Source organism: Hippocampus guttulatus, chromosome 16 (assembly GCF_054856545.1).
Source record: "Hippocampus guttulatus isolate MCC_2025c chromosome 16, RoL_Hgut_1.0, whole genome shotgun sequence".
NCBI lineage: Eukaryota > Metazoa > Chordata > Actinopteri > Syngnathiformes > Syngnathidae > Hippocampus > Hippocampus guttulatus.
Window position 1 is genome coordinate 8327893 of NC_141276.1, and position 13110 is coordinate 8341002.

The 13110-nt window shown below is 42.8% G+C and overlaps 1 protein-coding gene across 3 annotated transcripts; it reads right to left on the reverse strand.

The window, feature by feature from the left end:
• Positions 1-1898: 1898 nt before the first annotated feature.
• On the reverse strand, positions 1899-12235 carry atp6v0a1a (ATPase H+ transporting V0 subunit a1a). 3 transcript variants are annotated; one of them, XM_086133117.1, is made up of 22 exons: positions 12112-12235; positions 10773-10940; positions 10359-10437; positions 10035-10132; positions 9806-9934; positions 9428-9510; positions 9188-9314; positions 8579-8661; positions 8419-8512; positions 8127-8339; positions 7885-8035; positions 7645-7784; positions 7341-7507; positions 7184-7274; positions 6483-6601; positions 6182-6398; positions 5989-6096; positions 5475-5582; positions 4788-4805; positions 4443-4560; positions 4028-4199; positions 1899-2998 (listed from the first exon to the last, which is right to left on the reverse strand). In XM_086133117.1, the coding sequence occupies exons 2-22, from the start codon at positions 10887-10889 to the stop codon at positions 2905-2907; spliced, it is 2526 nt and encodes an 841-aa protein (XP_085989243.1). In that variant the 5' UTR covers positions 10890-10940; positions 12112-12235; the 3' UTR covers positions 1899-2904. The 3 variants fall into 3 exon arrangements, with proteins under 3 accessions (XP_085989243.1, XP_085989242.1, XP_085989244.1); XM_086133116.1 differs by having other exon boundaries at positions 4788-4832; XM_086133118.1 differs by lacking the exon at positions 4788-4805.
• Between the last annotated feature and the right edge of the window lie 875 nt (positions 12236-13110).

A 13110-nucleotide genomic window follows, 5' to 3' on the forward strand; every position in this document is an offset into this window, starting at 1 on the left:
AGATGGGCTAACGGAACTAGCGTAGATGTTGCTGTACTTTATAATACTTTAAACGCCTTACATTTGAACACAGAAATCACATTACTTATAAATATTCTTTATCCTATTTGGGGGGGGGGGGACAAAATTTAAAAAAACAACTAGTATTACTGCAGTTTGGTTGCATAGTCTTCCGTCTCATCATCAAACCTACTCTAATCTAAATGTCTGTGTGATACTTCATCCTGGTGGCCAAGGCGCACACATCAGACAGGCAATGCCTGTATAATTAATGCATGAAATCCTGATGCATTTTAATGTACTACTCATTTAAATATTACTCTGAATAAAGTTGGAATTATTTGCATTCCCATTCAATTCAGTGGGGAAGCATGATTTGAGAATGTTTTCCGTTACAATAAATCACACAAGTGACACCACGTTACGCAGCCACCCACATCGTTCATGTTAAACTTAATTGTGTCCATAAATACAAAATATAAAAACATCATCAAACTGTTCACTTCGTTTGCCAGGAGCAACAAAATGGATCCTTCTGTTTGGAAGCTTAAACAGTAATTCAAGACTGAGACGGCTGCACTGAGTCAGTGGCGGTTCTGGGGGGGGGGGGGGGCAACGGGGGCCAGTGCCCCTGTAGCACCGATTCTGGCCCCCCCTCCGAGCGCAGATTACGCAGTCGTGCCGAGTCGCCGACGCGAAAGGTGGAACCAAAGTGCGTAATTTAACATTCTAGTCGGACCCTTTAGTGCGCTGCGCCATTTAAAAATGAGCGGGAAAATGAGAAGCAGTCCGCAGAGAAGGAAATTACCACGACACGAGTGCTATTTGCGTGTGAGTGTGTGTGTGCGCGCGTGCGTGCTTGCGTGAGCGTGTGCGCGCGCGCGCGCGCGTGTGTGTGTGTGTGTGTAACTTTTTTAGTCTCCCTTTTTATTTTAATTTTTATTTAACAGGATCAATATATAAGACATTGCCTTTTAAAATTTGGATAATTATATGCATGTAAAACATCTAGCTTCAGTGTATTTGCAATTTTTGTCCCCGGCAGGCTGGTACCATATCATCCTGGCTTGAATATTCTTAACAGACGTTACGCTTGCAGACATTTTAGCCCTCCTAATACTATTTTTTTCACATCACTGTAATGTTATGACTACAATTTCAAAGTCTGAAGAAATAAAAAGTCAAATAAGATTTTGAATCTGTCTTTTTAGCCCTGGGTTGAATGTGCCCCCCCATCAAAACCCCTGGCCCCAGCCCAGCCCCCTCAGTGAAATTGATCCAGAACCGCCCCTGCACTGAGTAAGTCTTATCTACAATCAGAATTTGAAAAAAGGTTTAACACGAAAATTTGTTTTAAAAAAGTCATGTCATGTTGCCACATATAAAGCTTCTTCAGTCCTTATGATTTCATTAACTCATTCATCATTTTGAGCCAATCAAGTATGTTCCAGCTGATCAACAGCGACACCGAGAGGCGAGTTAGTGAGTTGTTTTTAAGAGCTGTATGCCTTTTCTACTACAATGAGAAAGGGGGAATTGGGAATAACTAACGACCTCGAATTTTCATTTTGTTAAAAAAAATTTTACATACACACACGTTTTTTTTTAAATACTTCACCTCTCACCAAAGGCATTCGAAATACAAATGTGCACCTCTGTATGGCAAACAAAAAAAATACAATGCATGATATCAATCTAGGGAATAATTCATCATATCTTCATAACATTTGTATTTTATTCATGTGTTTTTTGTGATGTTATTATATGACTTGTCACATTCTTTTATGAATGCTGCCAAAAAAAAAAATCTTGTTTGTGCAACCATCCATGAATGAGTGTAATCACTTCACTCTCAGTTTGATATGGTGCGCTGCAAAAGTAACCAACCAACCAAAAGCAACTCTTCCCACTTTTATTGAGAACACATCATCTGCCGTTCAACACACAAAACAGCATGAGGTGCCAACAAAGATTGTGGCGAACATCTATAGACACGACACTTTTTTTTTTCAAACCATCTGCCTATTTCTGGACCTTCAAGGCTGACCAGCGCGCATTTCCAAATGCTACTCGAACCATTTACCACAGCACTCGCATAAATAATATTCATCTACGTCAAACATGACACACAGACATGACAGAGGATGCTACGTGACCAAACGGGGATTCCGGATGTCGTTTCCAAAGGGGGTGAGAATTTTCAAGAGGGCATATTATGGAGAATGGACTTTTCATGGTGTTGAATACAAATAAGTAGGGGTCTTTGGTGCCTGCCCTCCCATCAAGTGTGAAATGAAACAACCAAATAAATCTTGGGTGACAAGTGTTTTTGCGAATATGTGTCAAGCGAGCCGCTCTGAAGGAAGACGTGGAAAGCACTACCACGTCAAAGTCCAAAGGTAAGCAGAGCTGCGGTATTAAGTGTTATCAGTGGACAAACGATAGTTTGTACTCAACTGTCCGGGTTAATTACTTAATAATTAATTAGTCTCAGTTTACAAGTCAGTGGTGACTTTATGCAAGTTCCATTCAGCTGCAGTCTCGACGGACTGCGGTGAACGTTTCCAGAATCTGGAGGGAATCTCGAGGTCTCCAATAACACCACAAAAACTTGCTACATTAGCTCCTAATTGTAAAAGTCACCGAATAAAGCAATAAAGCTGTTCGGCGAGCAACACCGAATAGCCCTCGTGTAGTTCCCAGTCGTCGGGGTAACAAAAGCTGATCAGAATGCGACAAGTGGATTTTAGGTGTACTATCATTCTTCTTTCCTTTGAGTATTTCGACTGAAGAATTTCAGAGACCTGGGAATTGTTTTAAATGGGAAGAAAATGCATCTGACCTGTTTCATCAAACAACAACATAAACGCACATACACAGAGTGGGGGTTGGAGGGGGGTGATCTCAGTCTTCAAACTTTCCATCCAGGATGCTTTCGAAGGTGAACGGGAGGAACTTGAAGCCCTGACCTGAGTAAAACTTGTTCTGGAACTCCACCCTGTGTACACACACACACATAAACAAGCTCACAAGGAGGGAGGTGTTTACAGGAATGCTGGGCAAAGCATGTCGCTCACAACCCTTGCTCTCCATTCCATGGGGCCCCCTCACCACGAGAGTCAGATGCAAGACTTGGACCAGCACTCGAGAATGCGAAGCCTACTTCCTGTCTGGAACGTAATAAGGCTCTATTTTTAAGGAAAATTGCGAAGTGAAGGAGCTGACCCTTCATATGAAGCAGCAGAGTGGAAGGGGCGCATGAGGGTGGTTCCTTCATGTTAAAAAAGTTGTTAAAAGTTCACAAATAGACTTAGAAATTTGATCAAAAACAACCATGAAACCAGTCAACTTAAGGGCTACATTCTTTAATAAATTCAAGTTAAAAAAGTGTTTTGAATTTGTATGAGGGATTATATTCTTTTAGAACTTTTAAGTTAAAATTAAAACATGAAAAAATAATTTAAAATGACTGTTACTGTGGTTTATTTACTTTTAAATTCTGTTAAATATAAAATATATGATTTTCCTGTTTTTATTAGTTTTATTAGTCAATGAATCTATCTAAAAGTATTTATTGTATATATTTTTAATTATTAAAAAATATCCATTTTGCTCAGTTGATATTTTTTTAAATTATTAAAAAATTAAAATATTTTTTGAATTGTTAAAAAAATATCATCTGAAAAAAATGCCATTTTCGAGGTTTGCATTCTTAAAGTAATATATACAAATATCTCTCTAAGTGAACATAAAATGAATTACGCTTTTATAGGTTTGTTTTTGGCAAATTTGTTCAAAGGGAATAGTACACTTATACTGAAAAATCTATTTAAAACATGTCAATTTAATACATATAATAAAATCTTTCCACAAATAGAGCCTATAAAAGGTAGTAACTTGTATGACATCGTCCATGACGCTTACTGCTCACACATTTAAGAGCCCCGTTTGAATTTCTTTGCTCGCCAAACATGTCAATTGAGTAAATAAAAACCCTATGACGAGAATGACATAGTGCGGTGTTTACCAGTGCAGTCGCAGCGCGTGCAAGAAAGCAGACAGGCCCTCCATGATGAGCAGGATCGCCACCGTGAGCACGGCAAAGAAATAAAAGACGATGGCCAGCAGGAAGAAGCCAGCCACGCCGCGTGTGGAGAGGCCGATGTGCATCACCATGGACCACAGAACCTCTGACAACTCTGTATCGTAAAGCAGACGGCATTTTGTCCATCAGCGGGAACGTTGTGCTATGGCAGTCAAACTGGATTTCTTATGGAGTTCAATTCCATTTTTTCCCCCATTAATACATCATTAAAAAATGGAAACAGTTGTCGAAGATCCACATTGAAGGCTAACAGACTTTGGGATTTTTAAAATGTAATCGAATTTAAAATATACATGTCTGCATCCAATTTAGCTACACCAACACATTCACAACTTACGTGCATGAGCCAGACTGAGAGCCCAAAGCCTGAGGTAGGAGGCCGTGTTGGAGATGCAACCCAGGCAGTATTCGATGGTGTGTATCGCCTGATGCACGGCCACATCTGCAAAGTTAAACTGAGGGACAATAGACACGTCGGTCAGTCTGGTGGACGACAGGACACCCCCTTGAGATCAGTCAGGCATTCTGTGGATAGTACAGCCATTAACCAAGCGTGAACCCACAAGCAGCAATGTTCCCAACACATACACCAGCGCAACACAAGGGGGCGACAAAGCTAAGGAAGCGAGACTGCGATGAAAGTGCACTCAGCAAGGACAAGTGGCAGGCTTTCAGGTCCTACCTCTTCCTCCTCGCGGGCCTTGAAAGCAGATGACAGAAGGCAACGCTTGATTATTGCCCACATACGCACACACATACACACCCACATCAAACAGGCATGGAAGAAATGGGTTACACACTCGAGTAGTGAAGAATTAGGTTAAAAAAAAATCTAGAATGATTTTTAATACAGTCAAACCTTTATGGCCAAACGCATTCACTGGCTTACCTTAGAAACAACGTTTCTAATATGAAATCACAGATGTTACAAAAATTCGGCTCCGGTGTCAAACTGTCACACTCAGAAAACCTGGATGTGCATTGGCAATGTTTTAATGAATGTCTTAACATCCTTTGTCGCCATGCAAATGTAAAATGAACCAAAAGACCTTATTAAACCTTAATGGGGACAGTACGACGCAAAAGGGCACACATCTCAACTTGATGACAACAATGTCATGGTTTTCCTCTTCATTTGACATGTTTTGTTGTCCTTGTTTTGAGATAAGTGATAAGGGGGGACTATAGCAAAGAAAAGCAAAACACACCAAAGGAAACCGGAGTACTTGTCATTTGACCTCAGAAATTCCACTGTATTTGAACACAATTACCAGTAACAAGAGAGCCTTAATACAAAATGGATGTTTGCAATGGAAACATGCGGGTTTCCGCTTACAAATAATTTATTCAAAGGCCAAGACAATCTCACCTCAGGCTCTTCTTCAGAGTGTTGCGACAGCTGGTCGTGCTGGATGATTTCCGCCTCGTCTTCAGTGGGACCGTTGCCCACCCGGATGCCCCCAAAATTCTGTGTGCCCTGCGGCGCAACACAGGAGGTTTGAGCAGGATGACCGGGGGTCCCTCAGTTCACGACTGACAAACGATGTTCTAAGATGATGAGCGCACAGTGCTCTAATTCAGGGATGGGCCACTCTTGGAGGGTCGCTATCCTGCATGTTTTATATGTTTCCCTCCTCCAACAAGCCTGATTCAAATGATCAGGATGAACAACAAGGCACTCTTTAGATTTATGGCCTGGACAAACTTGTTATGTATTATGACTTTACTATGCCGTTGGCATAGATTAGAAACAGACTCCAAAACAATCGGATGTTCAGATTTGGGTTTGTGCCACCATGTTGGAACAAAACTCAGTGATCAACCGAAGAAGCCTGCAAGTGGTAACCGAGTGTGAACAACAGCCGGGTCGAAATGCACCCTACCAGGTTTTTACGCCACAGATATTGTCTCCGCAGGACCAGAGTTTTCACTATCAACATGCAAGGGACACATGCCACGGCGATGAGCACCAGGAGGGTCTGAAGAGCTTGCTGTGACAAGAAACAAATGAAGGACCCATGAGGTCAATTTTACACTCAACTGCTGATCATTTTACCGACAAGAGGTGCTCCTGACCTGTCCCGTGTAGAGAGGCTTGACGGTAGGATCGCTGTAGTTGAAGAGGAACATGTTGATGAAAGCGATCAGGAGACTGGGAGCGTCGCGCGACAGCCGCACGTCGTACGAGAGCCACTTGTAGAAGATGAGCAGCACAAGGTAGCCAAAGAGGCTTGCCATGAAGACGATCTCGGGGATGAACCCCAAGTAGATGTTCAACGGCTTCTTGAAATAACTTACAGGAGAAGGAAGAAAAGAGTTGACAACTTGAAGAGAAGGCCCGTGAACGAGATGAGATTTTGAGGTGAGAAACACTCACAGGTGGTTGAAGAGACTGAGAGTGACACCAAATAGCATGTGGATGACGCCCAGGATGATGGACATCTTCATTTTGAAGGAGTTTAAGAAGGTCAGCTTGTTTGTTGCAATATTCCAGATCTGATGGATAAGACGTTGTTTGGCAGTTATCAGCATATTTTAACAATGAAGTAAGAATATTTGGAACTGCATTACAAATATATGCAAAGATTTACTTACTTCTTTTTTTTTTTTTAATCCTATCTCCCGCATGTTTTTGAGAACGTCAATTATGGATTTTCACTCCTCGCAGTGGAGCTCACACCTCCACGAATAGCAGTGGACCAGTGCACAGCAACTCATTCAACCAATTATTTATTAAGAAATAAAATAAATATAAAATGACCCTACCTGACACAAAAAGTATTTTGGGGCCCTTTATATTAAAAATTTGGTGGCCTCGGTGGGCTGAATTCAAGAATAGAGTGAGGTCACACCTGCGCTATAGATTGGTGATTCTCGAATTGGTGAACTTTGGTGAAAAAATTGGACAACTGTACACTTTCAAGTTTGAGACAAGCCAAAATCTTGTTGAAAATATTCCCAGAAGTGTGGAAGCTGCTCTCACTGCATTTTTATTTTTATTTTTTTTGCTTTCCCAGTGAGTACAATACAAGATGTCCCGATAGTTTTGCTCACAAAGGATAGAAGCAGAAAAATTACCGGATCAATGCCTATCGGGTACGGCCCTTTGAAAACGCCGTCTACCGCCGGGTCTAACTGCAAAACTTTGTTGCCCTCAAGGGTTGCAAACCTGATAACAAAAGAAGTCATTGTAAAAATTATACATACAATTTTCTCACCGCACCATGCCACTTACGTCCAGTTGCCTCCCACACGGGCGTCAAACATGGGCCTCACGCTCCAGCCGGAGCCAAAGACGTTGAGTGACTTGGAAAAGCAGTCGTTGTAGATGATGCCCGTGTAGATGGAGAAGATGCCCATCAACAGGATGATGTAGCGCCCCGCAAAGACCATACTGAACATCTGACACAAGGCGGGCACGTTAAAAAAATCAATATATAAAAATAACGATCTCTTCCCGCGGCTCGGCTCGGTCAGAAACGGCGTTGCGTGTCGGCATGAACGTGATGGGATGGATGATGGAACACGGGGGCGGATACCTCGTTGTCGTTCTTCTGGGCGATCAGCCGGCTCTCTCGCAAGACCAGGTACAGAGCAGCACAGGTCATGAGCACGCCGTGGCCCAGGTCGCCAAACATGACGGCGAACAGGAAGGGGAAGGTGATGATGGTGTATGGAGCTGGAGTGGTTGTACACCAGATGTCGGGGAGGAGATATTGTGGATGACGGGGCAGGCAGCTCAGAGTGTGACAGCATAAAAGCCCAAGAGGCAGGCATACCTGGGTTGATCTCACGGTAGCTGCCGATTCCGTAGGCGTCCACAATGTTCTGAAACCCGGAGGTGAGCTTGTTTGTCTTGTTGTAGGTGGGCGGGGTCTGTTTGGTCTGCATCCTGTTCAGGATGGAAGGCACCGTGGAGCCGCTCTTCTCCTGAATGACAAACGCGTTGTCATCGTTGTCGGATCGTGCAGGTGGACCAATTCTCGGTTGCCAACTCGTGTGAATCTGTCCGGCCACTCACCGTGCCCCTGCGCAGTGCGAACTGTATGGAGTCCAGGTCAGAGACGGGACACCACACCTCGGCGATGAGACACTTCTGGGTGACGTCGATGTTGCACAGGTTGAGTGTGTGGTAGATGGCTTTCATCTTCCTGACCTTGATAAACCACGCGCGCACCGCCTTGGCCGCGGCCTGCAGAACCCGCTGTCTGTGGTCCTCCGTTTGGTTCAGCACCTTGAGCCAGGGTAGAGGGAGAAATGCGCACTTGCTGTGTGATGATGTATTACGTGTATGTGAGCGTTAAAGGAATTACCATTTGCAGGTCGTCGATACGAGCGTTCACCCCCGCGAGCATCTCTTTCCTCTCCTGAGGTGTTTCCGGACACGGGTACAATGTTGCTCGAAAGCTGGTAGAGAGGCACACATGAGCAAAAATCCACAAACTAAACATCAGCGCGGCTGTGGTTACACACCCCTCACAAATCTTCTTCACTCTGTTTTTCAGCTGGTCTCCCTGGAAGAAGATGATGAAGACAGACTTGTGGACCTGATCGCCCTGTGGACACATGAAACACAAAGTGCATTCGGGTTACTGGCATTTTTCAAAAGGGGCATACTGTAAAATTGATGCTTCAACTGCTTGCGTACAAATACTTTGGTTGGATTGTGTGGAATCAGCACGCCCATCCAGTGTGAAATTAAACAACCCAAGTCAATCTGTTATGCCTTGCCCTGTTCCAAAATTCTTCGGTGAACAAGCTATGCCGAATTTGGCCACTTTTGTTGTAATCTGTCTGCTGCATGCACCGCATGCATGGATCCATACACTGGAAGACGACTCAAATTCAGTGGCTTGGTGAACAATTGAAAACAACACTGACTTAGCTGTGGCTCGCTTTTCTCTCGAGACTCGGAGCTGTCTGAAAATAAGTAGCTTCCTTGCCCTCAAGACAGGCCAAAACAGAGGGTGAAAAGTATTCTAGAAATCTTGATCATTGCTATATTTTTGACTAAATCTTGATCTGCCAATGAGACGGCATGTTTGAAACCATGAATATGTCCCCACGAAACTGCAGGCTGACCGAAGTTGGGTCCTCCAGAGAATCTTCAATATTCGCCTGCCTCAGGAACACATTCCCTCTGCAAACTCTCCACAGCATCCTCTCAAATGTGGGGATGCGCTCCCTTCCAATGACTCCAGCAACAAATCTGTAAAACAGACAAAGTTACCGGTTATACGTGAACACTTGAAAAAAGCTTGAATTCAAGGACAACGATAAAGCGATAAAGACAACGATAAAGCAACTAATAGTAGGTCTTACCCAAGCCTGAGCGGCGCCCCCCGGTTGACCTCGTTGGGGTCCAGCAGGGTGGATGATTCCTCCAAGAGAGTGGGGTCTTCCATCTGCGTTAACAAAAAAAATTGACAGGGATGAACAGGAGCAGCGAAGGTTAAGAGCTGAACGGCAGCCTGGCTAAATTATTAACCTCCATTACGGCTCATTTGAACTCATTAAAGATGACTCCACACGCTGACAGGACAGCAATGTTTGTGGAAGCACTCGAGTGGCACTGATGTCAGAGCAAAGGTGCAGAAAAACAAGACACTCGGCTCCAATTGAGACGCAGAGTATGAAAAAATATGTCACATCCTGTTTTGGCCTCTGTGTGTGTGTGTGTGTGTGTGTTATATAGCTGACCTCATCAAAAAACTGCTGTGTGCGGCGCAGAATGTGCTTGAGCTCGGTCAGCTCCAGGAAGTTCTTCTTCAGGGCTTCCTGGTTCGTGTTAATTTCCTTCAGTTCATTCTCCAGCTTCTCAAATGAGGCCTGACAAAGAGAAGAAGGGAGCGAAGTGAATAACAGCGCTCCCCAGGCGTGATGGCCGGAGGGAAACCACGGCGCTTGTAACACTCTCTTCCCCCCTCACCTCCAAGTCGATCATGTCTCTCGGGAAGGGGACTTCGGGGTTCTCACCGGTGTCAACGATCGGAATGTTGGCTTTCTTGATCTCCTTCTCCACAAACCCTGCCAATGAGACGGCATTGTTTTTTCTTTCCTGTCGGGAACTCCACCAACACAATCAACTCCGAGCATCAGTAACAGGCCACCAAATCCTAAATATACATTATATTCTGACTCATTCTCATAAAATCTGGATCCTATATGATTGTTTTTTTGTGGTATGTTTTTTTTTCTCCTTAGTATATTGTATGAAAATATGAAAATGCAAGTTCCATTGACAAGGACTTACTCAATTTGCGGTCCATTTCCTCACATCGCCGCACTTCATTGACAAACTTGCGTTGGAAGACGTTAACATCAGGATTCAACTGTGAGACAAGAGACAATAAATACAGACCCCTGTTTTACAGGCCAATCCATGCCTTTCTCCAAATAAATGCCATATAGTTAAGGAAATAGACAACTAGTATTTGACACAATGTTTTTTTTTTTTTTTTTGGATGCATCTCCAGTACAAAGCTTCCCTTAGGGATAGTCGGGAGTGGGTGTTCTCGTGAGGAATGAAGCATCAGCTGAGCGAGCACATGATTGAGATGCTGCGGTGAGCAACGCACGCATTCTCAGCTTGGTTCCTGAACCCCACCTCCATCACGGCCATTTTGAAAACACCAGCAGAAAATCCACATGAGAATCGGCGACTCACGTCACGGAACTGCACCATCCCAATCTCTCCCAGCTCACTGACACAGCAGTAGGCCGCCTCCGACTGCAGGAAGAGCTGCGCCAGCGTCATCTCCTCACTCCTGAAGAGTTCCCCCATCTTCGCGGTGGGTTTGCGGGTGCCCCGGCTCGCCCTCCAGCAAGGAATCACCTGGAAGAAATAGCGCCAATGACCTTTACAGTGAAACTATTTGCAATTCACTATTCACAAGATTTGTTTCCCAGCGTGCTCACTTTCTTTTAGGTTACGGACTAGATTGTTGTTACACCTCTTCAAGAGAGGGCAACTTCCCAAGATGGTGCAAATTCCCCATGAAAATGTCAATGATTGACTTCCATTTTTGCCCCTATGTCACCTGGCGCACCACACATCGGGCCATATTCCCTTTGTGCAAGTCTATTTTGTTTATTTTATTTTACATAATGACTCCGGGCCCATGAACAAATACTTGCTTCGTAGCTCTTTCCCTCTTTGAGAAGCTGTCTTGAGTAGCACTGCAGTGTGACATTCACAAATAATGGAGACTAATAAACATCAGATATGTGTGCAGTTTGGCAGTAGCGTGGGAGAGGCTGCAATGTGATGAGAGAAAAGAAAATCCGGTTGTCTTCACGCTGATCCCATGATCGGGCAGGAATGCGGTTACGCTGGCAAATACTTAATAGCACAATGCAAACAGAAATGACCCAATGTGTGTGTTGGTGTGGATTGACTGCTCAGACTAAACCAGGAACAATTTAGGGACAATTTATGTGATGGCAGAGGAGGATGAAAAGGAGTGATTCCTTAGTTCAGAGGCACTTCAACCACATCGTATTGAAGAAAAGGACCACACAAGGCTTATCTGTGGATTATGAAGGGAACATGTGACCTGTAGTGCTTTACTACTCCCCCAATTTAAGCACAAAATTCAACGATGTCTATTGTTTTAATACTAAACACTAACAAAACAGTAGTTTGGTCCATAACAGCATCAACATGATGACATTATAACACAATAAACATTGCAACATGAAACGAGCGAGCTTCTCGGCGAACTTTATTGACGTTTTATATAAGCACGTTTGTACCGTTTTCAATCCCAAATAGCATGTAGTTTTAGCGTCCCGAACATAACATAGAAGTAATCAGTCAGTAAAATAGCAACTAAACGTTCTGCGCCACTGGTCGGCTAATTAACGTCATTGAGATCGCCTCATTAAATAAAACATTGTGGCTAATGGCTAACTTTGCGCACCTGTTGCAGATTGTCAAAAAACCCAATGTTGTTCAGCTTGAGGATCAATAATCAACTGCTGGTTTTATTAAGTAGCGTACTTACAACTGAGATGGAAATAACAGCGACTTGGCCGCGTTCCTTTCTCCTAGTTGTTACGTTTGTTGTGGAAGACTTGGTCGACGAGCGAGAGAAATTGTCGACATCCTAAAGCGGAAGTGGTTTGCCGATCACGTGATGTGACTTGCCACAAAACTATGAAGTGATAAAAATGAAAGCATAATAATAATAATAATAATGATAATTATTTTAAAATAGACCTAAGTTAAACGTTTCAGGGTAATACCGTCATCTTTTATAAAATGTTAAATTTTCTTTGAACATACCGGAAATGAAGAATTTCTTATATTCTTGATGTATGCTCCTATGTGGTTTCTGTGCTGTAAAGTTGTAAAGTTACCATGACTTCGTTTTCTGATTCTGACTTGATTAACATTATTTTTTGATGGGTAAATAGTATTTATGCACAATGTATATGGAATTTACTAAATACCATATACATTGTGCCAAAATCGAGAACTAGTCAACTCTCCTGCTCTGGATTTATGACTGACTTTAAAATGTTTTAAATGTTTTACTTATGCCTGAAGAAAATAGAAAAAAGCAATTATGCGAGGAAAATATGTACAGACATTGCTAAATATGTTTTGTTTGGATTTTTATTCTTGATGTATGCTCCTATGTGGTTTCTTTTAATGGAAATGCCATTTTTTAATTTCTGAATCCCCTTTGTTGATTGGTTTATTTTTTATATACCGGTATACTTATTTTAGTTTACATATTGTTACCAAATTTATATTATCCTCTGTAGGTGTTTGTATTTTCAATGTTCCAAAAGTTATTAAGTTGCAAAGTTATGACCACATGAGGGTGGTGCTTGATGCGTTGCCTTTTTAATATCAATTTTAAATATTATTACGATAGAAAATGGAAATGTTGGGGTCATTTATTCCTTTAACAGACAGTCAGCAGAATTCATGAATGCTTTTCGTGACAAGACAATCAGCACTCAGGAGAATTCATTGACGCTTGTTGTGAAAAGTA

Coding starts and splice junctions, on each gene's coding strand:
- atp6v0a1a (XM_086133116.1), bottom strand. CDS start 10,889: ATGGGGGAACTCTTCAGGAGTGAGGAGATGACGCTGGCGCAGCTCTTC. Junction 9,935..10,034: donor GAGACATGATCGACTTGGAG/GTGAGGGGGGAA, acceptor TCTCTTTGTCAG/GCCTCATTTGAGAAGCTGGA. Junction 5,583..5,988: donor ATCTGTGGCGTAAAAACCTG/GTAGGGTGCATT, acceptor GTTGCGCCGCAG/GGCACACAGAATTTTGGGGG.